Genomic DNA, 27,410 nt, shown 5'->3' with positions numbered 1-27,410 from the left:
AAGCAGAGGGGGACGGAGATCCAACCGCTGCAGTGAGACTCCTGGCCCCCAAATCTGCTCAGCCTGCCCCTGCACCCTGCAATCCACTTGAGCCCAGATGTCCCCTCTCAGACCACATCCCTTGGGATGAAGACAGAGCTGTTTTTTACGGAAGAACCCATCTTTATTTCCCAGTGCCCTGCACTGACAGTGAGCTGCAGCTTGGGACCAAATCCTGCCGAAGCAGGAGCTAACAACGCCCTGATCATGATGGTTTATGTGTGAAAGGTGAAAAATAAATAATTAGGAACTCATGGAATGGGCTCCTCTCCTGGATGAAATCCTGTCGTGCTTTCCTGTGGCCGGGGAGGGTGTGGGGCAGCGCCCACAGCCGCTCTCGGGGCTGCGGGAGCCCGGGCCGAGGAGACGGTGACGGGCGGGGCCTGCGGGGGCGAGCCCGGCTCACGGGGCCGGGCGGGCTGCGTGAGACCGTGGAACCCCGGCCGGGGATGCGGGAACCGAGCGCTGCCGGGGTCTGCCGGGGGGTCACGGGCGGTGCCGCCTCTCCCCCATCGGGCGGATCGAGGCGGCATCGGGCCCGGGATCGGTCTCGGGTCCGGGATCGGTACCGGGCCCGGGATGGCGGCGGCGGTTCCCGCTGCGGACGCGGAGCCCCCGTGTGGACTCGGGACCCCGCAGGGCGCCCTCTGGCGGACACGGAGCGCCCGCTGCGAGCGCGGCGCCCCCCGGCGGCCCCGGGACAGCGGCACGAGGGGGGCGGGGCCAGAGAGGGGCGGGGCCGGCACAGGTGCGAGGGGCGGGGGCACGGAGCGCGTGCGCAGCTCGGGACAGCAGAGCGCGTGCGCGGCGCGGGGCCGCCTCAGGTGTGCGGGACGGGGCCGGCACAGGTGCGAGGGGCTCCAGAGCGGCTGCGCGGGGCGGGACCGAGGGCACTTAAACCCCGGAAGGGCGGCGGCCGCCATTTTCTCCCCAGTGCCGGGAGGAGGCGGCTGCGGCCGCTCCGGTGAGGCGCTTCTCGCTCCTCTCTGCTTTTATCTCTCCTCTCTGCTTTTATCTCTCCTTTCTGCTTTTATGTCTCCTCTCTGCTTTTATTTCTCCTCTCCGCTTCTCTCTCTTCTCTGCTTCTCTCTCTCCTCTCTGCTTTTCTCTTTTCTTTTTCTGCTTCTCTCTCTTCTCTGCTCTCTCTCCTTTCTGCTTTTATCTCTCCTCTCTGCTTTTCTCTTCTCTCTGCTTTTCTCCTCTGTTTCTCTCTCCCGTCTCCTTCTCTCCCCCGTCTCCCCTCACCTCCCCGCCCGCTCCTGCCCCCCCTGCCCCCGCCTCTGTTCCTCCTCTGTCTCTTCCTGCCGCTCCCTCCTCACCCGACCCAACCTGGCTCTGCCCTCCGTTCCCCTTCTGTCCCCGCTCCCTTCCCCTGCTCCTTCTTTCTCCCCTCCGCCGTCCCTGCCCCAGCCGCCCCGGCCTCTCTCTCCCTGTCTGCCGTACGGCCCCGTTTATCCGTGTCCCCCTTCTCCCCTCCTTGTCGGCGCTATGGCCCCTCTGTCTCTGCCGCCCCTTCCTTCTCTGTCCCTTGTCCCTTTCTCTCTTCCCCCGCAGCCGCGGGGCTCGGGGCGCCGGATAATAAAGCCCCGAGGGCCGGAGCCGGCGCTCCCGGCGGGAATCCCCGCACGGGGCCGGAGCCCGCGGTGCGGGTCCCCCCACGCACAACACGGCCCCACACTGCCGGGTGTCCCCACATCACACTGGGGGCTCCAGGGGGAGCCGGGGCTGGGAGGGGGGCTTAGGGTGGGCCCCCGCCACGGGGGGGGTGTGGGGTGGGTTAGCGAGGGTTGGGGGGCTGGGGGGGTTCGGGAAGGGCCCCCTCGTTAGGAGGGGTCCCGGGTGGGGGGTGGGTTAGGGAGGGCCCCTCCGGAGGAGGGGTCCCGGGGAGGGGCGGGGGGCGGGGCCCCCTCCGGAGGGGGGGGCCCCGGGGGGGGAGGGGCGGGGGGCTCCCTCCCCCCTAACCCCCCCCCCCCCCGGCCCCCCCCCTCCGGGGGGGGCCCGGCCGGGCCCCCCCCCAGGCCCCCTCCCCCGGACAGGGGCCCGCGGGGGGCGGGGTGGGTGGGGGGAATAGGAGGGGGAGCGCTGTTGTTTGACACAAATGTGCGATTACGGTGCAGAGTGACGAGACCCCACCTGCTGCCCCCCACCCACCCCGCCCCCCTCCCCCCCCGCCCCCCTCCCCCACCCCGCCCCCCTCCCCCACCCCGCCCCCCCCCCCCCCCCCCGGGCCCCTGCCCGGAGGGGGGGTCGTGGGGAGGGCCCGGGCCGGGCCCGGCCCGGAGGGGAGGGCCGGGGGTGAGAGGGGCTTAGGGGGGAGGAAGCCCCCAGCCCCTCCCACCCCGGACCCCCCCATCCGGAGGGGCCCCGCCCCCCGCCCCTCCCCGGGACCCCTCCTCCGGAGGGGGCCCTCCCTAACCCACCCCCCACCCGTTCCCCTCCTAACGAGGGGGCCCTTCCCGAACCCCCCCAGCCCCCCAACCCTCGCTAACCCACCCCAGACCCCTCCGGAGGAGGGGGCCCACCCTAAGCCCCCCTCCCAGCCCCGGCCCCCCCGGGAGCCCCCAGTGTGATGTGGGGACACCCGGCAGTGTGGGGCCGTGTTGTGCGTGGGGGGACCCGCACCGCGGGCTCCGGCCCCGTGCGGGGATTCCCGCCGGGAGCGCCGGCTCCGGCCCTCGGGGCTTTATTATCCGGCGCCCCGAGCCCCGCGGCTGCGGGGGAAGAGAGAAAGGGACAGAGAGAAAGAGGATAAGAACGAGAGAAGGAGGATGAGGACGAGAGAGGAAGGATAAGGACGAGAGAGAAAGGATAAGGGGGACAGGGAGGGTAAGAGGGGGCACAGGCGAGGATAACGGGAGGCAGGGTCGGGACGGGCGGGAGGATGGAGGGAGAAGAAGGAAGAATAGAGACAGGATTCGGGGTTTGTAGGAGAACAGAGGGGTGTAGTGGTAGGCTGGGTGTGGAGGAAGGAGGTGTAGGTAGAGGGGAAATTGAGGGGGGGGTCGGGTTGGATAACAGCGGAAGGAGGGAGAAAGGGAGGAGGGAAGGGGCGGGGCATTAAGGTGCATAGAGGGGCAGGAAGCGGAGGAAATAGGGAACTAGGGAGGAGAGGGGTAAGGGGTAGGAAAGGGAGGAAAAAAAGACAGAAAGAACCTCACCTGGGGCCCCACCGAGGGAGCCCGGACCAGCTATCACCGACCCCAACACATCCTGAGGACGCAAATGGCGCCTACTTCCACTTCCGGGGTTCAAATGCCCTCGGCCCCGGCCCGCGCAGGCGCCCTGGGGCCCCGCGCCAGGTGCCCTGGAACTCCGCACACCTGAGCTGGCCCCGCCGCGCGCCCCGAGGCCCCGCCCCTCAGCCCTGAGCTGGCCCCGCCCCGGGGCAGCCTCGCTCAGCCCCTCGGGTTTCCTCCCCCCCCGCCCCCTCAGTCTGACGCGTGCCCTGAGCCCCAAAATTCAGGGTTTTGGATCTCTGATCAAAGCCTTAAACTGCCTGCATGAGCCTCCTTTCGCACGCCCCAAACAGGAGCGGAGTCTGCTTCGCAGCCCAAATACTGCCCGGCTGGGGGCTGGTTCCAAGCGTCAAAAACGCAGGACTTGGAGCCCCAACCCCCCTCCGAAAAATCCAGGACTTCGTCTCCATTTCCGAGGGAAAAAAAAAAAAAAAAAGAAAAAAAAAAAAAAGAAGGCTGATTTATTTATTTCAGGACCCTAAAACGGCCCACATGAGCCCGGTGCCCCCAGAGGCGGGCCTTGGTGTCTGTTTCTCAAGCACGAACACGCAGACCCCTCTCTGAGCCCTCAAACACGGGACTCGGTCTCTCTTTCCAGGTTCCTGGCTCAGCCCAGCCGCTTTCCGAGCCCCTTTCCTCAGCTGCCGGCCTTTCCCGGGGTTCCCGGGGTTCCGGGAGGAGCGATGGGGGCCGGGCCCACCCCCGGAGCTCCGCCCCGCGCAGGCGCCGCTGCCCGCGGCCATGGCGGAGAAGGTGCAGAAGAGGTGAGTCCCGCTCCTTCCTCGCTCCCTCCCTCTGCTCTCCCCTCCCGATCCCTCCCACACCCACCCCGGGACGCCTTCTCCCCTCCCCGGGTGTCCGCCCCCCCTCCCTCGGCGGAGCCGCCGTCACCTCCCGCTCGCTCCCCGCAGCGTGAAGATCGCTCCGGGGGCCGTGGTGTGCGTGGAGAGCGAGATCCGCGGGGATGTGACCATCGGTAAGTGTGACATCGCTGTCCCCCGCCCCGCCTGGCCACACCGCCGGCAGCGGCCCCGGGCTGACGCCGGGCTGTCCCCGCAGGGCCCAGGACCGTCATCCACCCCAAGGCCCGCATCATCGCCGAGGCGGGGCCGATCGTCATCGGAGAAGGGAACCTGATCGAGGAGCAGGCGCTCATCATCAATGGGTTCGTGGGACACTCGGGGGCTGCGGGGCTTAAAAACCCAGGGGAGGCAGAGTTTATTTTAAAAAAAATCAGCAAATGTCGTGCTTTTGTGTACATGTGTGGCACTGGGGCTTGGGGAGAAGGCACAGCATTAGCAAAGGTTAAGTGCTTGAGGGGACCCTAAAGATAATTTTGTATCACCCCCTGCCCCAGGCAGGGACATCTTCCACTATCCCAGGTTGCTCCAATCGCTGTCCAACCTGGCCTGGAACACTTTCAGGATTGGGGCAGCCAGCGTTGCCCTGGGCAACCTATTGATTATCTCACCTCCATCACAGTAAAGATTTTCTTACATACATGTAACCTAATTTTCCCCTCTTGAAGTCTGTGCCCATTACTCCTTGTTCTGTCACTCCAGTTGCTGACAAAGTGTCCCTCTCCAGCTTCCTTGTAGGCCCCCTTCAGATAGGGGTTGGTTGCTAAGTCCCCCTGCTGAATCCTTCTCAAGCTGACAGAGTAGCAGAATTCTAATCCTAAACAATCTCAAAATTCTGACAGTGCAGCTCCGCTGGGTGGGATAGCTGTGGCTTCAGTCAGTCTGGCACAAAGTTGAGCTGCCACACAGAACACTGTCTTCATGATCTCAGACGTGGGAATCCGTTCTTCCTTCTTGCAGCTATCCAGAAAATATAACCCCAGAGAGCGAAGATGTGGAGCCCAAGCCCATGGTCATCGGCACCAACAACGTTTTTGAGGTCGGGTGCTGTATCCTTGCTGTGCGGTGACAAACCGTCCCCTGTCACATCCACTGCGCTTCTGGATCCCTCCAGAGGGAAGCGTCTGTGGGCTCTGTCAGCGTTCAAATAGCCCAGGGCTGGGTGGTGGTTTGGAAAAGGCATCAGGGTTTTTTACCTGTTGGAAAAAAAAAGCAAAGCGTTTTACAGTTTTACTTAACACAGACCCGTAGATTCCCAAGCCATGAAGGTGGGAGACAACAACGTCATCGAATCCAAAGGTAATTCTCGGCCGGGATTCTGCTCCTGTAAACGCTGTGGGGACAAGGCTCACAGGGATTCCCCTCTCTCTCCCTCTGCCTGGCAGCGTTTGTTGGCAGGAACGTGATCCTGACGAGCGGCTGCATCATCGGGGCCTGCTGCAACGTCAACACGTACGAGGTGATCCCGGAGAACACCGTCATCTACGGGGCCGACTGCCTGCGGCGCGTGCAGACCGAGCGGCCGCAGGTGCGTGTGGGACACGCTGCCACCTCCTGTCCCCCCTTGGGCTGCCCCTCTGCCTGCTGCCCTCAGGCCGTTCCCTCACCTCTCCCGCCTCCCTTTCCAGCCCCAGACGCTGCAGCTGGATTTCCTGATGAAGATCCTGCCCAACTACCACCACCTGAAGAAGACCATGAAGGCCTCGTCCACCCCTGTCAAGAGCTGAGCACCCACCTGGTGCTTCCAGTGCCCGGCCGGATGCTTGGTTCTGGGAAGCACTGCACGCTCCGGGAAGCGTCCGGTCTCCACGCCACTCATTCCATCAAACCACTTCTTGCTTGTTTGTGTAATTTATTCATCTTCCACCGCTAATCTCAGACCTGCTTTGAGTCTGTCGTCTCCCACGCGTTAACTCTGTCGTTCGTGCTTTGTTTTGGGAATAAAACATATGAAATAAAACATCCCCTGTTCTGCTGTCCGAGCGAAGCGCAGCCTTGTGACCGTGCGGGGTGCGGTGCCTGGGTCACTCAGGCCGTGTGTCCCCGCCGGGGACAGCCCCGGTGCCGCCGTGGTGCCGGCAGAGGGCGGTGTGACCCCGCGCTCCTCGGGATCCACGCGGACCCTGGGCTGGGAAAAGCTCCGCGGACCCGGTGCCACCCTCCGCCCCTTCCCCCGAGAGCTGCTCCTGCTCGGGCTGCCTCCCAGAGGACCCGGAGCAGAGCTGAACCTTGTCCGCTCGTTCCGCTGGAGCCTCGGGAATAGCCACTCTTCCCAGCCGTCCCTCCAGAGTCACCACTTGTTCACGACTTCCCTTTCTGTCCCTCTATGACACAGTCCAGCGTTGTGTCCCAGCACAGATGGACATGGATGCAGCAAAAATTCCTGTAGGAAGAAGGGAGAGAGGGGAGAGGATCAGCAACTACCACAGAGGAACCCCAGTTTTTGTGGGACATGGGACATGGGACTTTGGGTTGGGACCAGGGGTTTCAAGGCAAGGAAGCAGTGCACTATCTGCTGGACCAAACGGGATTTTCTCCCCAAGTCCAGTTTCATGGCCACAAAAAATCCAAACCTCCCCTTTTTCCGGTGTGTGATTCCAACCGGGGTTCCAGCGCTGCTGGGGAATTGCAGCTCTTCCCCAAAGCTGAGTCCAAATAAGGGTTGGGAATATTGTCCAGCCAGAGCTTTTTGTCGAGATGCCTATGGAGGGAAAAACAATGCGAGATAAAACACATCTCTAAATTCTCCCCTTGCTGAAAAATCTACCCCAGAAGTCAGAGGCTTCAGCAGATTTGGGTGACGAGATCGGTCTCTGTGCTCTAGATTCTCTCTGGGGGAGGTAGCTGCCCTTGTAGCCAGACATTTCCCGCTTCCCCAAATCCAGCCGGCGCAGCTCATTTCCACCTCCCTCCCGGCGAGAGGTTCTGCCCTGTCAATCGCTGCTGCGGGGAGCCTGCAAACCTGCGGGTGGCCAGGCTGTGTTCCATGGGCAGCACAGGCGGACAGCAGCCCCCGGGTCTGTTTCGGCCGCTGAGGCGCAGAAAGGCAAGCGATGACCTTAAGCGGCCGCTAGGAGCCAGCTCTGTGCCAGGGGCAGGATGTCCTCGGTGTCACCTCCGGGCCCCGAGAGCGCCTGGTCTGGGCGCAGCTGCTGCTCTCCACCCCGAGGGTCTCCGGTCACCGAGCGCAGTCCTGCGGGAACACAGCCCCCGCCAACACCGAGCTCTAGGATGAAGCACTCACGATGCCAGGCCCAGCGAAGGCTCTGCAAACCCCCGGCCTAAGCATGAAGCTTAAATGCAGTCCCCGGGCCAGGCGGGGAGGGGTTGAGCCCCCAGGTGGGGCTGGTTGGGGTGATGAGCCCCCACCGGTCCTTCCACTGCCCCCAACCCTTTATCGGGGGTCCCCTCCTCTGCCCCACAGCCCTGATGCACTGATGTGCCCCAAGCTTGGTGTCCCGTATCCTTAACCTTGCGTTCTGTGTCCCCAGGACTGTGTCCCCTCCCACACAGGCTGTGCCCAGCCCTGTCCTATACCCTCAGCCCATGTCCCATGTCTCTGAGGCTGTGTCCGTCTCCCCATTCTTGTGCCCCGTGTCGCCAGCCTTGTATCCGGTATCCCCAGCCCCACGTCCTGGACTGTGTTCCGTGTCTCCAGCACCGTCCTGTATTCCCAACTCTGCGTCCTACGGCCCCAGCCCCGTGTCCCGCGGTCCCAACGCCGCATCGCGAGTCCCATCGCCCGCCTCCCGTATCCCCGACCCTGCCGCTCCTCCATCCCCCCCCGCGCTCCGCTCCGTCCCCGCCGCGCCCCCGCCCCGTCCCTCCCCGGCCGCGCCGCCCCGCCCCGGCCCCGCCGCCGCCGCCGGGACCAGCCCCCAGCACCGCCCGCCCGGACGCGGCTGCCGCCGGCGGGACGAGGAGCCTGGCCGGTCGCACCATGAGCAGCGTCCCCGCCGACAGGGAGGGCGGCCCCGCCGACACCAGCCTGCCCGAGGAGGAGGTACCGGGGGGGACACACACACGAGGGATTTGGGGAGGAGAGGGTCCGGCTTCCCCCTCCCCACCCGCGATCCCCGGCAGCTGCGCTCCGCTGGGGCCCACGCACCCGCCCGGGATGGGCGGGGGTCCTCGCCGGGGGTGTCCCGTCGGCTTCCGCGGCTCCCGGTACCCGGGGCTGCTGCGGGGGGAACGGGGACGAGCGGCGGGAGCGCATCCCTGCTTCCCGGGACGCTCCCATTCACCGCCGGCGACCAGCTGGGGCTGCCCGCAAACGCCCCTCCGCCTCTCCGGAGGGAACCTGCGGGCGCGGGGAGCCCCAGTCGAGACACGGATCTCCCCGGGAGGCGTGCGGGATAAACCAGGCTCCCCTCGGTCCCGCTGCCGGTGTCTGCTGCCGCCGGTGCCAGTGGGTACCGTGCATCCGGCGGCCGCGCATCTTTTTCCCACGAGTCTCGCCCCAAAAATGTCCAAAACACTCCCATCCCCACGGGAGACCAACCCCACAGCCCGCCACGGTGAGAGCGGCTTTTCTTCATTCCAGCCGGAAAGTTCCTGGTTTTGCCCGTGACCTTGAGATGGGAATTTGGACTTTGTGAGGGTGAGAGCGGGAAGATTTCTATCTGAGATCTCCTCTTCCTCCTCACCGTCCACCCGGCTGGGCTGCTCCAGCAGGTCCCTGCTGGGCTCCCTGGCTGGTGGCCGAGGCTGGGATCAATCACCGCAGCTCCATCGCCCGCTGTCGCCTGCCTTCATTTGCTTATTCCAGAGGTGGTTCCGGCTCCCAACTTCCCAAAGTTTCCTAAATAACGGGGAGTTTTCCCCACTGGTGGCCTTGCGGGGTGTGTGGGAGATGATGCTGCGGCTCCGTTGGGCACGGCCGTGGGTGACAGCCGTGGAGCCCTGTTGCTTTTCCCAAAAGCATGGCCTGTACCGTGCTGGCAAAAGGCAACCCTCGCTCTGCTCCCGGTCGGATCCGCAGGGCCCGGGGCTGGATGATCCTTGGGGATGCTGGACATGGGGAACTCCATGGGGACGGCTGGGAGGTGCCAGGGACACCCAGAGGGCCGCGGACACGCGAGGAGGGCGATGCCCACTCACCGCCCGCAAGCCTCGCTCCTCCCGTTGCCAGGCAGGTATTTTCCCTGCAGGACTTTTTCCAGCCCAGGCTGGAGGAGCCGGTGCTGTCTATTTGCTCAAGCGCTGCGAAGAGGATTGCTCAGCCACTGTGCCTCACCACCTCCATCCCAAGGCTTGCCTTCCAGCCTCCTGCTCCCTCCGAAAAGAGGGAGAGGCAGCCCCCATCCCAGAGAGCTCAGTCAGGGTGCTGCCGGGTGGGAAAAGCCCCCACTTCATCCCCGCTCCTCCTGACTGCTCCTGGCAGCCAGGATGGCCTCCCGGTCCCTCCCGTCTGTTCTCCCGGGAAAGACCCCCCCCGTGCAGGGCAGCTGTGGGCCAGGGGCTTCCCCACGGAGGAGCCAGAGCAATTTGGGAAGGCGGTCACGTCACTTTGGCCGGGCGAGAACGGTATGTAAAAAGCTCGGCGGAGGCCTTATTTGGTAGCGGAGTGGCTGCGGAGAGCCCGGCTCGTGGCTCTCGTCCCCATCCCATGCCAGATCCCTCATCCCGGGGGAACCGCGCCGTGGGGAGGGGACCCCAGGGACGATTTCTAGGGGCAATGTGCCCAGCGAGTGGATAAAATTTGCCTCCGTGGCCCCAGTGTTGCATCCCCCCCCCTTCGTGCTCTCGCTTCCTTTCCTCCTTGAAGCGTGCGGTCCGGAGGGTTTGGGAGCAAGCTCCAGGCGGGACAGGGACTTGTGTGACCCGCGCCTGATCCCGCCGCTCCTCCGCTCTGTTGCAATCCCCCATCTGCTCCCTTGGCTGCTCGCTGCCTTTTCCTCTGCCGCTTCCTCGTTCCAGCCCCGGCAGCTCTGGACTCGCTTTTCCCCAAGGGCTATTCCTCTCCTCCTGTCCTTCACCGGACGCGAGAGAACCGTGATTTTCCAGAGAAGCGGCTACGGGTGGGAGCTACGGGAGATTTCTCCCGCTCCTCCCGCATCCCCCGGGCGGAGAAGCCGGCATCCCCCGGCCTCAGCCTTGTTTATGTCGGGGAGTTTTGCGGGCTGAAGGCATGCGTACACACAGCCCGGGAATCTAAACCCAGCCGAGGAAGACGCTCCATTAGCCAAGAGACTTATTTATGGCAGGATTAATCCCTGCGGGGCGGGAATGCACCCCGCTTTGCCGGGAATGGGAGGGGAAGCCCGGCTCGCCCTGTTGCACGGCTCGATGGCAGAGCCCCGTGCCATCGCCCTCCCGCTCCCGGTGCCTCCCCCTGCGGCGGGCAGTCAAGCGGATAATCGGCTGGTGGAGAATTAAAGCGAGCCCCGCTGGAAGGGGCGCACGGACGGACGAGAGGGATGGGAGCTGGGCTGAAGGAGGCGATTAAATGCCTCGTGGATGAATCACCCGGACGCCTCCCGCCGCCCCACGGCCTGTTAACGTTTACCGGGAGTGGTTTGGGCAGGGCAGGGCACCGGGGACGGCACCGAGACCAGGACCATGCCAGCAGGGCACTGCTGGGGTACCTGGCGTCCCTCCAGGCATCACCATCTGATGGGGGTCCGAGCCAAGGAAATGCCTCCCTGGTGCCTCCTCACCTTCAGGAGACAAACCTGGCTCTTGGCTTCATGTGAGCAAGGGGAGGAGGAGGTTGCTGGTGCTCCAGCAAGGACCTCGCCTTGCTGGGGTTATCCTTGATCCATGCTCTGGGGACCCCAGTCACTCCCTGGCCCAGATCTTTGCCTCTCCTTGCATGTCCTTGGCCCTGACCATCCCAGCAAAACTCCACAGACCCTTTCCAGCATCCCTCAAATTGGCCCAAGACGAGACCCAGGATTTCAGGGACAACAGAATGTGATGGTGGGATGCAAAGGTGAGAGGGACAGGCCAGAAGTGGGATGGAGATGGTTTCCAAGGAAGAGGAGAGTACCAGAAATGACGAGCAGACTTCCTGCAGGGAAAAACAAAAGCCAGGAGGGGACATACCAGGAGTGAGGCTACACAGGTGGGATCCAGCAGCCCTGGCAAACCTGGGAGCTGTGGGGTGCAGCAGCATGAGCAGAGGACAACTGTGGAAAGGGACTTGGAGCGGTCCCATAGCTGCCATCCCTATGGAAGGAAGTCAAGATGGTCACCTTTGAGCTCCTCCTGGAGCAAACATTGGCACTTCTGACTTGAAAAAAAATCTTTGGTTTCACCCCAGATTTTAGGAAGAAGGAGAGATGGTGGAATATTCCACCAAAAAGAAACTGGAAGATGTTCGTACAGCAGAACTGAAATGAAACAGCTCAGGCTGTCCAAAAAAACCCGTGGGGTTTAGGCTGGGGGAATCCCATGCTCCAGCACCCTTTAATGCTTCCTTGAGAGCTGTCTGTCTGGCCCCGTCCCATGACATCCCTGGGAGCAGGCCCTGTGCCTGATCCACCTCCCAGGAGGAGTATTTCTTCCCTAGGGAAGGACATATACGTGCCTGCTGCCTGGCAATTTCTCTGATTAGGCTTTTATTTATTTTTTTCCTGCTTTAGGGAAAGATTTTCTCCCAGGAGTGTTTCTAGCACAGGATGGGGAATGAATCCTTGGGATCTCTCAGCACAAAAAAAAACCTGGAGGAGCTCCCTGTGGGCCAAAGCTCCCTGTCCATTTAAGGGCAGGAGTAATACTTCTGTCAGGAATCTTTCCCTTGGCAAAAGGATATCTGTCCAGCCTGCTGGGATTATCCCTTAGGATGCTCCCTTGCTCTGCCAGTCCCACCTGCTCGTTACCCAGTGAAAGAACACTGTTTATGTAGCACCCACTCAAACATCCCTGGGGCTGGGTACATTTGTGGGGTGCACATGGGGAGCACCCAGGAGCTCACCTCCATCCCCTGCCCTGAGCCCCAAAAAGCCTTTTGGGGCTGGAATCCAGCTGGGGGATCCTTTGGAGCCCTTCTCCCTCTTGCCTCTGTATAATTTTACAGATTCAAACTTGGCCGACCCGCGTTTGAACTTGCAAAGAAAACAAAGTCATTAGAGAAGAGAAGCCCTTCCTCTCTGGGGCTGAATTTCGGAGGGTTCCTTGGGATCTTTCATTTCTGTCTCTCTCCCATGTGGCTTTGGGGATAAATGGCCTGGCAGGCTTGGGCACGTACGGTTTGGATTTCAGGGATGCGGCAAACTGGCAGCGGGTTCCCCCACTCCCACCAGTCCCTCCCAGCAGAGCTGTGGCCAAGTTCCCTAATGTTTCCTGAAGTTCTCCAGAGGCAGAAAGCCAGGCATGGCTCCAGGGGTGAGGGAGAGAGGGGACACTGTGCAGGGATGCTCAGCCTACTCGGGATGTAACCCCACCTGGGAGGGTGGATGTGTCTGGAGAGCCGATTCCCTGGACAGCTCAGGAGGATCTGTCTGAAAGCAAATATTTTTTACTCTAGGAAAGGAAAAGGTTGCTTTCTTTAGGTTGAATTTCACGGACACAAGGGGACATTCTCCAGGTGAATCCCTCCCTAGCCCCTGCCAGAAGAAGTTTGGGCAGTGTCTCCACTGGGGGAAGGGGCAGGACACAACACTGTGGGATGTTCCATCACTCACGGGTCTCAGGAGACAGGCAGAAAGCAGGCAGGGGTCCCCCAAGGTGCTTTGGGGGATGGTCCCAGTAGAGAGGACAGGCTACCAAGCTGTGCCTGCCTGCAGCCCTGGCTCAGGATGGGGTGAGGACATCCCTTTTCTGCTATCTCATCCAGCCTGGATGCTGGAACCCACAGGGGTGGTGATGGTGATGATAACTCTGGTACCCAGGATGGGTATCACTGGGGCTGTTGACACAAGTGCTGTGTGCAAACAGCTGAGTACCTTTTGTTATTTAATAGATACAGGTCAGCCAGAGGTTTTCTTCCACAAAGCAGGAATGCTTGCTGCTCCCAGGCTGGGAGATGGGGGAGATAGCTTATCTGCAAGAGAAAGAAGAAATGTCAGCAAAAGAATAGGCCTGGGCTGGCTGTTTCCCATGTCTCTTTCCCAGGGAATGGGGCAGGCAGGGTGCCTGGCCAAAAGAATTAAATAAAATACATCAAGGTTTCCCCCTTCTCCAGCCCAAAGTGTTAGGATGAGATTTTGGGGATGAGGAAGAGGATCAGCAGGTTCAGTTCCCCACACTGCTCTCCCGGTTACAAGCTGATTGTAAAGTAAAACCATCCCAGCACAGGGTTTGCCCATTGCTGAGGAGCCCTGCATCCCCCTTCAGGGTGGTGGGAGCAGGATTTCTGCCCAACATCCCAGCTTTGAGGATGCTGCACCATGGATAAACATTAGATCCACCCAAAAAGGGTTAAATCCCCTTAAAAGGTGACTTGTACAAACCAGGGACAAGCTGATTAAATCCAGCCCCCTCTAAAGCAGGGCCTTTCCTCCAGGAGGAAGAGTTGGTGTTTGTTTCTCCCAGTCCTTAATGAGCTTCTGCAATTAAACTGAGACAATAGGCATTGTCTGTGGAGTCCGGGATCCCAGACGACGGAGAAATCCTGTTTGCCAGACCGGGGTAGGAAGGTGCTGGGATTCTGTGAGTTTTTTATCTTGGAGAGGACTGGTAGGGTTAGGACAGGTCCCTGTTACCTTTCCATGGTGCCTTAGCAGCTTCCTCTGTGGCCATACGGAGGATATGGGGACACCCCTCCCAAAAATTCAGCATCACTCAGGTGTGGCTTAAGGCTTTTGTCTGCCCAGGAGGTTCCTCTCGGGCTGGTATTGTCCCTCTGGCTGCGGGAAGCGGGGTGTATCCCCAAGTTAGGGGTGAGAGAGGGTCCCCAGGAACCTCCTTTATTCTTTTCCAGGTGAGGACACTCTTTGTCAGTGGGTTGCCTCTGGATATCAAGCCTCGGGAACTTTACCTGCTCTTCAGACCCTTTAAGGTATCCAACTGGGCAGGGAAAGGGGGGCTGAAAGCATGGGGCTGGCCTCTGCCCCAGTCCCATGGCCCCAAACCACTTGCTGGGATCTGGGAACCCACTGAAGTCCAATTCAGTCAGTTTATTCAGCTATTTAATTGTGGGGATCTCCACCAAACATCCTTTTTAATCCTTTCCTTGCAGGGGTACGAAGGGTCTCTCATCAAACTCACCTCCAAGCAGGTAGGAGCTGCTCCAAATGGTGCAACCATCCCACCATGCCCTGGGGTGAGGGGTTACCCTCTCTGCTCCCCACGAGCCTCACTGATGACTCCTGTCCTTCCTCCACAGCCCGTGGGCTTTGTCAGCTTCGACAGCCGCTCCGAGGCGGAGGCGGCGAAGAACGCGCTGAACGTGAGTGTGCCTGGCCCAGCCACTCAATTTCTTCATCTTCCCCTTGTTTCCCTGTCCCCAGATAATCTCTGAATTCCTCCATCCCAAGGATGTGCACCTCCCATGCCAGCCTGCCCCATGGCATCCCCATCCCTCCAGACAATCCCGTTTTTTTTTCTCAGCTGCATCCTCCTTCCTGGGGGGCTCCATCCCTCTCACCTTTCTCAGGGCCATCCAGGAGGTCTTGACTCCAGCCTTAGATACAAGTGAGAAACAGCATTCCCAGCCTCTCCTGTTTACTCAGCAGGAAAAATCCCAGCTAAGTCTGCAAAAGAAAAAAGCAAATTTCACTTTCTTTCAGCAGCTTGTGAAGTCACCTGAAAATAGTCACAGGCAGAACTGTGCGGAGCCGGTTCTCCAGTTCCTCCCCAGTTCTCCCCGTGTTTTTGTTTGGGGTTGTTTTTTTTCCCTTGTCTTCATTTCCAAAGTAAAACCTTTTTTTTTGGCTCCACTAATCCCTCTGGATAAGAGCTCGGCCTTGCAGGATGCCGACTGCCAAATATGGTGCCGATGCTAAAGATGCCGGAGGAATGCGAGCCGCCTCGGGGCCCGGCAAATTAGCTCATTTCGGGGCTGGAAGTTGAAAAAACCCATAAATAACGGGGAGCTATTTTTGCTGCGGGGCCGGCACGCGGCGGTGCTCGCCCACCCGCCACGCCTCCTTCCCTCCTTCCTTCCCACAGGGCATCCGCTTCGACCCCGAGATCCCCCAAACGCTGCGGCTGGAGTTTGCCAAGGCCAACACCAAGATGGCCAAGAACAAGTTGGTGGGCACCCCAAATCCCAGCACCCCTCTCCCCACTGCCGTACCTCAGTTCATCACCCGGGAGCCCTGTGAGTACCCCTGCACTGCCAGCAGGGCTCTTTTTGGGTTGGGAGGTTCTTTGGGGAGCAGGGGTATCGTGAGCTGGGGGTGAAGGGGAACAGTGTGTCTGACTGGAAGCATTGGCACCTGCTTGCTGCGTGGTGGCACGTCCTGGGGGATCCTGAAGGAACTGCTGGTGCTGGAGAGGACCTGGGACAAGTGACAGCCAGCCTGGCAAGGTGCCTGGGAGCAGGATGAGGTCTCAGGAGAGACCTTGGCGATGTCTTGTGAGTGCTCCATGCCTGTTTCCGCTTCCAGAAGAGCTTCTCTCATGCAGACTCCAGCTCCTCACCTTGCTGTTGCACGCAGGCATGAGCTGCACTCTCTCCTCTCCTGAATCCCTGGGATTACTAAACCTCTTAGAGACAACGAGCCCAGCCCTGGCTCCCTGAATGATGCCCCCAGCCCTGTACCATTGCTCACCCTGTGTTATCCCAGCGGGTGAATTCTGTGCTGGCTTTGTGAGCCGGCTCTCAGCCGTGGCATCTCACACTTTTCTGGGGCCAGCTCTGCTCCTGCCTCAAGGGGAGAAGGAAGGATGCAGCGAGGGTTGCAGCCCTGCGGTCACCATTAACTCTCCCTCTTCTTCTCTTGCAGATGAGCTCACAGTGCCTGCACTTTACCCCAGTAGCCCTGAAGTGTGGGGGCCGTACCCTCTGTACCCAGCGGAATTAGCACCTGCTCTACCTCCTCCTGCTTTCACCTATCCTGCTTCGCTGCACGCCCAGGTAATTCCGACCCATCCGCCTCCACCGCTCACCCTCCCGCCCGCCCGCCCCGGAGCCCCTTCCCCTCGGTGCTCACCGCACCACTAACTCTGCCCGGCTGACAGGCACTCGCTCCCCACTCCCCCCTGAGATTTAGGGAAGGCTCCCAAATGGAGCTGAATGCTGGCAGGGGTCCTGTCTTTCCCCGGACACCTCTCTCTGCCTTCCTGTTTTCGCTGGTACCTGTGGTGGGGCAGGTAGTGAGGGAGGAAGGAAGGCTGGGGATGCTCTCAGGGTCTGGAGCATCCCCGTCGCTCCTGGCACCGAACCACCCATCCGGCTGGCCAGTGTGGGACGAGGGCTCCAGAACCCCTGGCTGCCCCTGGAGCATCGCTGCGCGCTGTTCATGGGGTGTGAAGCCAAGCAGCTCTCGCTGGGGAGGAGAGGGAAGTGAAGCGCAAATGGAGGATCCATCTTTTATTGACGAGGCGCTGCCTCCTCACAAGCGCTTCCTGCTGGCTGCCGCTGCCGGTGGCCCCCGATGGCAGCATGTGGCTGTTAAAAATTAACCATCCGCCTGGGAGAGCAGCGGGGGAAAGAGGAGAAGTGGAAATGGCGGAGGAAGAGGATTTCTTTGCAGTGCCAGCCTTGCAGCATCATGGGGATGCTGGGAAAGGACGCCTGCCACAAGGGGAGAAAGGGCAGCTACCTCCTCAGCATCCGTGCTGGACATCATGCTGGCTTTTGCTCCTTGCTGCCTGCTCCGCCTCAGTGATGAACAGGAGTTCAACAAGCACGTGGAAATAGATTTGCCAGACAAACTGCATCCGAAAGGCTTTTGGCCTTGGCCCTTCAGGATTGAGCCAGGTTATCCAGAGCCACCATCACTGGGACTGGGAGCTGGAGCAGCCAGGGGCTGGTTTGAGCAGGAGGGTGAGGAGAAGTGCTCAGTGTGCAAGCCATGTGCAGCCTTTGGATCAAACTCTGGCTTTTTGGGCCCTGCTGTTCATAGGAAGAGCGTTGGTAAATATTATTGCAGCTACGTACTTGCCTTGTCAAAAAACTGCTAACAGGCAGCACCTGCCCTGCTCAGGGAAGCACACAGCCAAGGAAACAGAGGCGTACGGAAGCTCTGAGGGTCCCTTGGGAAAACCCAGCCCGAGACCTGATATTAGACAGAAGCAATATTATCTGATGTGAAATATCAGCGTGGTGGGGAGGGTGCTGGTGGCACCTTCCCATCCTCCTGTGCAGCTGCCGGTGTTGGGGGTTTGCTGGGGGGTGGGGTGTTGGAGACTGGTGCCACCACCCAGACTGGAGCTGCTTCGCTGGATCCTGCAGACAGCAGAGAGACCAGGAACTGCAGTGGTGACGGTGGGGCTGGCTTGGAGTTATCTGGCAGAGCACTGAGTGCTTGCACGCCAAATTTTGGCATGTGATGTTTTCCGCCCTGTTTCAAGTGGGCTTTGCAGGAGCTAAGAAGGATGAGCTCACTCCTGCTCAGTGGGACCATGATGCTGCTGTCCCAGCTCCATCCTACTGGAAGCAGGGGCGCCAGGGACTGTGCTCAGCCTCGGTGTTACTGTTTGGAATTGGAGATGGGATGGCTGTGCTGCTGGTGTTCCAACCTCCCTCCACCCTGTGCCTGGGAAAAGCCAGGAAAAGGGAGCCCAGACACAGCCTGATCTTGCCAGGGTGGGCAGCCACCTCCCTCTCACCTTGTGTCCCCCCTGTCTTCGCAGATGCGCTGGCTCCCTCCCTCCGAGGCTGGTTCTCAGGGCTGGAAGTCCCGTCAGTTCTGCTGAATGCCGGGTGAGTGCCACTGTCCCGCTCCCATCCTTCTGTGCCACCTGGGGACCAGCTCCACCTTCACCCTGAGCTGCCCCCGCTGTCACTCCCGGGGTCTCCAGCAGCTCAGGGTGGGTGGCCACTTTTCAGCAGTCACCCCGAGCCCAGCTGCCCTCCTTGTCCCCAGAAGGGGACGTCTGTGCCACGATTCACCCCAACACTTCCCCACATGTCCTGGGGCAGGATGGAAAGGCACCATGCCAGAGGGGGGGTGTTGTGATGGAAAAGGCAGCCCTGACACAATCACTCATTAAACCTCAAAGAAAACTATCCGGGCAGCCCGGGGTGGTGGGGCTGCCAGAACAAGAAGCACAGCCTCAATGAGCACCCAGCTGCCCGGCAGGAGGGAGGGACAGATCCCATTCCATCTGGGACCTCTTCGGATGGAAAAAGCCTCGCAAGATACACTCTGCAAATAACTTCGGCCTTTGTGGATAAACAAACAAAGGGGACTCAAATGGAAGAGGGAAAAGAGCCTTGGTGGACAGTGGAGCACTGCTTGCCCTGCAATCCCAGCCTGTCTGGGACCATTCTAGCTGGGAACTATCCCTGCTGGGAAGCCTCCTGCTTCCACACCCACCTGTGGAGAAACGCCAGTGGATCCGAAGCTCTGGCATCAGCTGCTTGCATGTGACTGCTGTGCCCATCTGCCTGACATCTGCAGCCCTGTGCTGCAGCCACGAGGTCACTCAGCTGGGAGGGCAGGAAGCCCAGCCCTGGCTGCAGCCGACCCCAGACTTGGATCCATGAAGAATTCATCGGCTATTTTAGGCCCGGCAGATAAAAATAGGGAGTAGCCAGGCTTTGGGAACCAATGGTTCTTCCAAAATATGCAACATGCCCATGTTTCCAGAAAAAAATGTAAGCAGAGACGTATTTGAGAAGGGGAGATGAGCGAACCCCTTGAAACAGGTCCACCAGCCCAAGAGCCACAGTGGGTGGTGAGGATGGAGGGTCAGGGACCTCCTGTTTCCCTTCCAGGGCTCCTCCAGCTGGGAAGGGCACAGCCCACTGAGGGTTTGGCTGAGGGCCTGGCTCTCCTGCCTGCATCTGTCTGTATTTGCTGTCTGAAGCCCATCACGGGGCTAATCCCAGAATCAGCTAGGTTGGAAAAGACACCTGAGATCACCAAGCCCCATCTTTGGCCAAACTCAGCGGCAAACTGTCCCCTCAGGAAGTGCCGACTCCGGTCACTGTGAAACCGCCCCTCCCCACAGCACACTGACCTCAGTCCCCAGTGCCAGCGTCCCTCACTCTCGGCTGTGTCCTCCCACAGGTCTCAGGTGTGTGATGGTGGCCTACAGTCAGTCTTGTGGGTATTAATGGAGTCTTCCGAGGTGGCTACTGGGTTGATGTGCTCTCCACAGGACCTCAGTGTGCTGGTAAGGATGTGACCCTGCGGGCTTGGCTGCTTTAGGAAGGGGGCAGAGGAGTGAGGAAGCCAACACAACATCCCTGAGGGAATAGGCCCCGAGGGTGGCACGACTCTGGGGCTGCTCCAGCTGCTGCCCCACAGAACCATGGCTCTGCCATTCCCGCCTTTCTCGCTGTTATCTGGGGTGAGAGTTTCCACAGCCAAGGAATGCCTCTCGGCTTTGAATTACCCCCGCTAATCTCATCTCCGTCCTTGCTTCCTGCCTTGGATCAACAGAGACCGAATTCCTGTTAAGCGCAAAATGCAACTCAAACTTAACTCCCAGCTTCCCAGTTCAAACCCCGGGGACCACAGGCAATGGGAGGAACAAAATCAGTGGGGTTCTTCATGCCTGGGATGCTATGGTCGCTCCCTGCAGGCATTTCCCACCTTTCCCTGCTAAACAACTGTCCTTGGAGAATGGTCCTGACACCGATTTCCAAAACAAGCCTCCTTCTCCCCTACCTTCCTTCCTTCCTTCCACGAAGGAAGGGAGATCAACCACAGCCCTTTTTCCTCCATCACAGCTGCTCTTTTTTTTTTAACACCTCTCTTTGTTGTTTCAGGCTTGAAAAAAAACCTCACACAAGTTTGGATTCCTCCAAGACTTTCCCACAGCCTCTATCACACATCTGCTCTCCTAGAAGAAAAAAAGAAAAAAAACATACCTAGTAATAATATTTTCCTCTTTTACACTGTATATTTGTAAGGAAGAGTGCGTTACTCCCGAAAGCATGGTTTGACAGGCATTGTTGTAGTGTTTGAAAAAGCTTTTCAAATGGAATCATAGGAAAGCAGACTTCAAAAAAGCAAAAAGGAAAAAAAAAAAACATAGAAAAAGGAAAAAAACCAACAAACCAAAAACCAAAACAAGAGCAAGTATTTTTGTACCAAAGCTCCTCACGAGGACAATCTTACACCGGGTCGGACCACAGGTTTTGTGCTTGACTTTGGAGGTGTGTAAAGAAGAGTCTCATTATCCCCTGGCCCCGTCAGCTGCATGATGTCGAAGGCATGATGTTCACAAGCGTGAGGATGTTGACGCACGCCATGCGGGTTTGTAGGAATTGTGCTCCCTCTGGCACAGGAATTGTGCTCCGGCCGTGTTGGCAAGGCGTCTGCAGACACTACAGTATTACTGTTTTCTTCCCAGTTGCACCAAATGACGAGCAGGCAGGACAATCAGGAACTTTCTTCCCCTGTTTTGTTTTGTTTTTTTTTACCTTGGGGCTGTGTTCATAGCTGCTGTGCAAAGCTTCCGTGGGGTACACCAGCTCGGATCAGGGATGGGCGGACAGCCCACACATGTAGCAAGGTGACAATTTGCCTCCTCCTCCTCCCTCCTGCCATGACTGCTCCAAGCTGTTACGGGCAACCTAAACTGCTGTATGAAAAAACATACCAACAAATCCTTGGTTTGTCAGCTTCCTCGAGGTTGGACATGAGTCCTGAGGGGCTTCCCACTATGCTGAAGCGCTGGCCTGGTCTGGCCTGTGGTTTTAGCCGATGTTACGCTGGTCCAGCCGCTCCCTGCGTGGCGTTCCCATGTTTCCATGTGCAAAGATGAGAAGGGAGGCTGCCAACATCCTTTACAGAGATAAGAGTACCAGCAGAGAGACTGCTTGACATACTACTTCTCCTTCTCCTTGCTCCAGGAGGATATTTGGAAAAAGAAGAGAGCAAACTGACCCAAAACCTCTATCAGGTTTTGGTTTCTTGCAAAGGGAGGTGCAGAACTTCTCCTTCCATTGCCTTTCCCCCGTCTCCATTCCAGCTGCAGGGAACAATGAGCTCAGCTGCTGCCCAGGCCTCGCCATAGCTGGTTTTTCCCAGCTGTCCGTGGCCTTGTTAAACATCATCACCTTTTCCTTTCTCCTTCCTCTTGTCCTGTGGGTGGGCCAAAACAAGATGGCTGAGATTCTGGCCGTCAGGGTGGGACAGGGGGGTGAAAAAATGAGGTTGGCTTTTCACCATCAGAAACCATCCTGTTGGGGTCTTCTGTGAAAAACGGGCCTGACGAAAGTGATGTGAGAAGAAATCAAATCCAAGATGAACCTCAGAGCGGCTCTAAAAGGAACGATACCAGCGTTCCCAAGCGACGGACTAACTCTTTTAGCAAACTATTTCCTGTACTTTGTCTCGTGGAGAGGAGAGAAGCTTCCACATTGTCTACTCTGCTTTTGGAAATATGTTTAAAGGTACTTTTCTATTGTAATTTTTTAAAAATAAAACCGGTGATTATTATAAGTTACGTGCAGAGCGTCGCTGTGTGCTGTGTATCTGGCTAGGAACAGGGAGAAGGATCCCAACACACCCCTCAGGGCCTTGGCAAACATCAGCCTCTTTCCTCCCTCGGGAATAGCTGAAAGCACTGTGAGGCTCCCGGTTGATTTTTCAGGGCAGATGCCATCGTCCCTGTTTGGCTCCCTTGGATCTCTAGGAAAGCTCCAAAATCCAGGCTGGAAGGATCAGCAGGCTTTAAAGAAACGACTCCAAGTTTACAAAGATGTTATCGGTTAGTTTTTAAACCTACTAATCTTGGCAGGGAGCACAGGAGCTGGGATGCAATTTTCCATGAGCTCAGCCTCGGCTGAGGCAAACGTAACCTAGAGACGAAGGGCCAGATTAGCTCTGTATTTTTTTTAACACGCTGGGAATTCTGAAAAACTCGGGTTTGTAAGCCCAACCTAGAAATGCCTCCTCCTTTCTTTGCTCTGCTCCCACCCTGACAAATGCGACCAGCCCCCCCAGAAGCTTCAGCCAACAGGCCAGGCTTCAAAAACCAAGTGCCAGGAGCAAGCTCCAGCTTAGCAAAGGTAACCTGGAAAATGGGGTGTAAAGGCCAGGATTAAAAAAGCTGCAAACCCCAGGGTGGAAGGAAGAGGCACGGCAGTTATTTGAAACCCCTGGCTGGCAGGGATGAGTTAAGCCCTTAATGTTGGATGTAAATCCTGCTGCGGCCACCGCCACCGCGAGTCACGGCTTTCACAGCTTTCCTTCCGAGTTGCATCCAGTGGAGAGGTTTGTTGGCAGGCATGGGGGAGGAAGGGAAGGGAGCCACAACACACTGCTCAGCCCAAGAGCTGCTCCGAGCAGCGGCCACTGGCCAAAACCTCTGTCCCAGGCACCACTTGAAGGGACACACAGATGTTTTTGGAAGCGGATTCAGCAGCAAACATCCTCCAGCTAAGAGAGCCGTGAAACGTGCACACATCCTGGACTTTGCCTGGGCATTGCATCTACTCCCAGATCTGCCCTGCGAAAGGAAGCGGGGCCTTGCCCAAAATATTTAACCTCTTGAACCATTTTTTTTTTCCCATTTCCCCCATAAGCCAGGCTGTTTTTGTCCCTGTGCTGATGAGCGTTGCCCTCATCAGTAAGGGGCGGGAGCGGCACGCTGCTCGCCTGGTGTTCCCTTTGCCCGCGGTGACCTTTCCCCCTGTGGCCGGGGGAACATTCCTTCCCTGTGACCACTGGGGCACTTACAGGAAGGCCCAAGCTGCTGGCTGACACGGGAGAATTGCAAAACGGGATCAGGGACTCCCAGGCTAGTGCTGCCATCCGATACAAGGGATAAGTCCTGGGGGAATATGAACAAGCAGAGCTGGAAAAACCAAAGCAAGATTTTGCACTCTCATCGTTTCTGCTTTCCCATCCCCCCCAGCATAAACTCAGGAAGGGGGGGATGCAGGCAGCTCCTTCCTGTGCATCCCTGCCCAGAGGCTGGCTGACCAGCAGCAGGCTGGAAGCAGCTGCAAAGGCAAGGAACAGCTTGGCTGGGTGTACGAGAAAAAACAGCGCTGATTCCCCGCATCAGACGGACACAAGCGAATGGCAGCGGAACGGGAACGAAGTGGGAGAAGGAGAGCCGAATCTCTCAGAGGAGTTGTGGCGGATGGTCAGGCAGTAGTAGAAGGGACAGGGGATCCTGCTGCAGGAATGGAGATGGGCCAGCCAGGCCAGGGAGAGCAAAGGGCAGACAGAGCCGGCGCCAAGGCCGGCAGCACCCGCAGCCCAGATGGGGCAGGGAGGAGGAGCAAGCCCAGCGCCACTCCTGGGAGAGGGGGAGAAGGAATAACAAGGCTGGGAGAGGAGAGATGTGAGAGCACCAGGGCTTGGCCATGCCGCTTTAAAGGCTGAGACAGAGGCTGTGATGGAAGCCACAGGAAGATGGTGGCTAAGAGCAAAGAGATGAGTAGCTTTGTGAGGATAGTTGGGGCCCGGCACAGCGCTCAGCATGGATTTGTTCCCTGGCTCCTAAAGGGCAAATCGAGAGGTGTCACCCTGCAAGGGTCACTGCACTGCCTGAGAGCTGCCAGGCAAGGCTGCTCTGATCTCCCTGCCAGCATGAAAAGCAGGACATTCCAATCCAGGGGGATGAGCTGGGTGCTGCAGATGTGATCTGCCCCGAGAGCCAGGCTCCAGCCAACACCTGAACGCCACGACCTGCCTCACTCGGGGTACAAACCAAGATGACAGTGGGGCTTAAAAAAGCAAAGCTCAGAAATCCCATTAGCAGGTCCCTGAAATGCCGCCTCTAAAACACTGGGAAGTCAACCATTAGCAGAGTCTGGACTTCATCTCTGCAGTCTCCATAATTAATAACCAGCTCAGGAGGGAATAGAGAACACAACCAAACTGATGGAGGCAGGAAAAAACCGCACAAGTACTTCAGGCCTTGGATACAAGCCCAGAAGTGCAGGTATACAGTCAAGAAATTAACTTAATGGCAGGACAACCTCCTGCCTTAACCATCCTTTTGCCCTGCTGTGCTTGTACCCTGCACAATGTCCAGCCCACGAGGCCGGTGCAGTTTGACACGTGAATCCCAGCCACAGGAGCACTGATGGGTTTTCAGAGTCATGGCTGTTTTTCCTGGGCTGTTGAGTAACATAGAGGCCACTGCAAGCCAAAGCAAACCAGGGGAAACAAAAACTGCTCTTACAGCATGCCAGGAGGCACCAAAGGAACGAGGGCTCAGACCCACAGATGTGTGTGGGTAGAAGGGGCTGCAGGAGGTTTCTGATCCAACCTCCCTCTCACAACAGGACTGTTGCCACCAAGAGACCAGGGAAGCCTGGTCTTGTCTGGGCAATGCTTGAACCCTCCACGGATGGAGACATCTTCCCACCAGCTGTTTTCCTCCTAATATCCAAACCAAACTTCCCACATTCTCCTATTATGTCATCTGCCACAGCTGCCCAAAGCATTTGACCACATCATCCTCCTTGCTGCCCTTCACACCGCTGTACCTTGTGACTACAAACACCCCCAGCCACCTGCTCAACACACTGAGCAGTCCCAGCCCCCCACGACTCCTCCCAGGCCCTCTGCCCCCAGCCCTGACCAGCCTGGGAGCTCCAACCTGCACCCCTGTGGACGGAGGGGTGATTGAATAGAGGGGGAGGCCTAAACTGGACACAAAGTCCAGGTGCGAGTAGCGTAGTGCTGAGCGGAGAGCCATCTGCTTCCCTCGCTCTGCTGGCCCTTGCCGAGTGGCGCAGGCTGCGGTCACCTCATTTGGGAAGAGAACAGCTACAGCTATGCAGTACCAGGGAGCCCTGCTGTGTCCAGGCAAGCCCTCTCTTCCGTGGAGATGCCAATCTTCCTTATCTGCTTTGCAGGGATGTGTCCAGAGAGCCTGCGCAGGGCTGATGCCGTCAGAACACACCCACAGAGCCAAAGGACAGACCTGAGGAATGGTGCCAGAGCAGACCCTCTCTCCCCCGGGGAGGAGATCAAATCCCAGAGCACCTCCTTTGCCACATCCCTGACTTTGCCAGCAGAAGGAAGCCAGCACCAGGCAGGCTGAGATCCAAGCTCTCCTCTCCCTGACGGCTGTCAGTGCTTAGCCTTGCCAGTCTAAGCACTGGCTCTACTGGACATCCTTCCCCCAGAAGCAGGAGCTGCCAGAGGCCCCCGAGGCAGTAACACACAAAGGAATTTGGGCCCGGTACATTAGCAACGACCGGAAAGTGAGCAACAAAGCTGGAAATAATGAGATGTCAGCACCACGGTTGCTTCTAGTCATCTGCAAAGGCAGCCCCTCCTCATCAGCAGGTAGCGGGAGCGCGGCTCTCCCTGGTGGCCCGGCACCGCCCGCCCGTGCTCATCGGAAGTGACAGCCCTCGCTGGCTGCAGCCACGTGCAGGGCCCCCATACCCTTCCTCAGGGCTCCCTGGCCTCGCTCTCCTCCGCTTTCTAAAAGCCTGGAATGATCATGATGAATTATAGATTAGCTCTCGTACACATCGCCTTATGTCAGTTTTCTCATTCAACCATACACGATCCTGCTGCTTTCCATCCCCTTCCAGAATGATCATCATAATGGAGGAGGAGGTGTAATAACTCTTCACTTAGAGCAACTTTTAGGAGAGAAGTTAGTTAGCACAGATCCATGTTTAGAAGTGTGACACACCTGGGCTACTCAACTTGTCCCTTCAAAAAGGAAAACCTTGCCAGGATCAAGCCACCAAACCCTGGAGCTGAGGGAACAACGTCCTTGCCGGACAGGAGCCTCAGGAGAGCGGAAGAAGCAGGGACAGGTAAAGAAAGCACCAAGGTGGGTTTGCCAAAGAACCTTCCTGAAATGCACGAGACCAAGGAGCCTGCCACAGACCACTTCCATCTGAAATATTCTCTGTTCTCAGCCCAAGTGCCCTCATCTTCCTGGGTTGCAGCAGATGCTTCCAGGGAAGGACGAGAAAAATGTGATAAAGGCCCAGGGCTGCCAGGACAGAAAATGATTCCTCTCAGCAGCCCTTTGCAATGCCAGTCAGAGGGAAGAAGAGTTTTGCCAAAGTAAGCAAGCTGAGGGCATGGTGGTTTTGGCCACCAGGAGAGTCATTCTGCCAGACACAGAACACAAGAGAACATCCTGGGGGAATATGAAGGAGGTTTAAGTTTTTAACAGCTGAACTTCAGCAAAAAGCCTGATCAGGATATAACACTGTGAACAGACTAAACTGGACAGGAATGGTAGTAAAATGGTTTCAGAAAACAGACTCATGTTCATATACTCATGCTCTGAGATGTTTTCTAGTTCCACCATTTGATTTTTAAGAGATCTTTTAAAAAAAAGGAGCACTGGGACCACCTTTGGGAAACAAAATCCAACTCCTGAAGTCTACACCAAAGAGAGGAGCTCCTACTCCTTTTTGATAGGCTTAGAAAATTGAATCTGTTCATCCTGGAGAAGAGGGGGATTGTATGGAGACATCACAGCCCCTTCCAGTATCTAGAGGGACCTACAAGGAAGACAGAGAGGGACTGTAGTGACAGGACGAGGGAGAAGGGGTACAAACCGAAAGAGGGGAAATTTAGGTTTAGATATATAGAAGAAAGACTTCCCTGCAAGGGTGCTGTGGCCCCGGCACAGATTACCCAGAGTTGTGGCTGTCCATCCCTGGAAGTGTCTGAGGCTGGGTTGGACTGGGTTTGGAGCAACCTGGTCTAGTGGAAGGTGTCCCTGCCCATGGCAGGGGATTGGAATGGGATGGGCTTTTAGATCCCTTCCAATCCAAGCCAGTTCAGGATTCTACAATCCTGTGCTTATTGTTCCAACTTGTTTTCTTCACCACTGTTCATGACACCACTAACAGGCCAATGTGAGCTCCCCTTCAGCTGTTTTTTAGATTTTACCCTAACAAGCTGCAAAACTTATTTATGCCCGTTCCGCTACTATTGCGGAGCAGAAGACATCCACCAGTGAGGCAAAGCATCTAATTCAGTCTTTCCAACTGGACACCACCTGGACCCTTTTGTTCCTTTGAACACTGGAGCCTGACCAGGCCAGTGCAGCACACAGAGCTCACAGTCACTTTCCCTTTCCTACTCTCCTGTTTTTTGACCTAACATATTTTTAATCTTTCCAAGTAGCTGGAGGCGTTTTCTTTAGACTCAGACTCTATTATCCTAATCACTTGAGCAGAGAAACAAAGCAGGTAGCCTACCTTACAGCCAGCTTTGGTTCACAGAGGAAGGGGCAGTGTTATGTAAGACAACTGGGAAGTTACTCCAGGAGACTCCCCAAAGGCAGGAAAGGCAACTCAGAGCTCTGCTTTTGTCCA

The 27,410-nt window shown here is 58.0% G+C and overlaps 2 protein-coding genes and 1 long non-coding RNA gene across 4 annotated transcripts; 2 read left to right on the top strand and 1 right to left on the bottom strand.

Annotated features, from left to right (window-relative positions):
- Positions 1-3,945: 3,945 nt before the first annotated feature.
- DCTN6 (dynactin subunit 6) lies at positions 3,946-6,097 on the top strand. Its single transcript, XM_005532165.3, has 7 exons — positions 3,946-4,039; positions 4,187-4,251; positions 4,335-4,440; positions 5,096-5,184; positions 5,387-5,434; positions 5,521-5,663; positions 5,764-6,097. Exons 1-7 carry the CDS (start codon positions 4,017-4,019, stop codon positions 5,860-5,862), a joined length of 573 nt encoding a protein of 190 aa, XP_005532222.1. The 5' UTR covers positions 3,946-4,016; the 3' UTR covers positions 5,863-6,097.
- LOC106628676 (uncharacterized) lies at positions 5,191-7,829 on the bottom strand. Its single transcript, XR_015772627.1, has 4 exons — positions 7,098-7,829; positions 6,364-6,836; positions 5,871-6,062; positions 5,191-5,331 (listed from the first exon to the last, which is right to left on the bottom strand). It is a non-coding gene; the product is annotated as an uncharacterized LOC106628676 (long non-coding RNA).
- A 189-nt stretch (positions 7,830-8,018) lies between these two features.
- On the top strand, positions 8,019-21,592 carry RBPMS (RNA binding protein, mRNA processing factor). Of its 2 annotated transcripts, XM_005532164.3 has the most exons (9): positions 8,019-8,138; positions 14,001-14,078; positions 14,259-14,297; positions 14,406-14,468; positions 15,191-15,341; positions 15,970-16,100; positions 17,822-17,891; positions 19,204-19,309; positions 19,908-21,592. In XM_005532164.3, exons 1-7 carry the CDS (start codon positions 8,076-8,078, stop codon positions 17,882-17,884), a joined length of 588 nt encoding a protein of 195 aa, XP_005532221.1. In that variant the 5' UTR covers positions 8,019-8,075; the 3' UTR covers positions 17,885-17,891; positions 19,204-19,309; positions 19,908-21,592. The 2 variants fall into 2 exon arrangements, with proteins under 2 accessions (XP_005532221.1, XP_014116179.1); XM_014260704.2 differs by lacking the exon at positions 15,970-16,100.
- The last annotated feature ends 5,818 nt before the right edge of the window (positions 21,593-27,410 follow it).

Source organism: Pseudopodoces humilis, chromosome 6 (genome assembly GCF_049639895.1).
Source record: "Pseudopodoces humilis isolate 2021_Gansu_Grassland_sample_001 chromosome 6, ASM4963989v1, whole genome shotgun sequence".
NCBI classification, from domain to species: domain Eukaryota; kingdom Metazoa; phylum Chordata; class Aves; order Passeriformes; family Paridae; genus Pseudopodoces; species Pseudopodoces humilis.
This window is presented reverse-complemented; position numbering and strand designations above follow the sequence as displayed.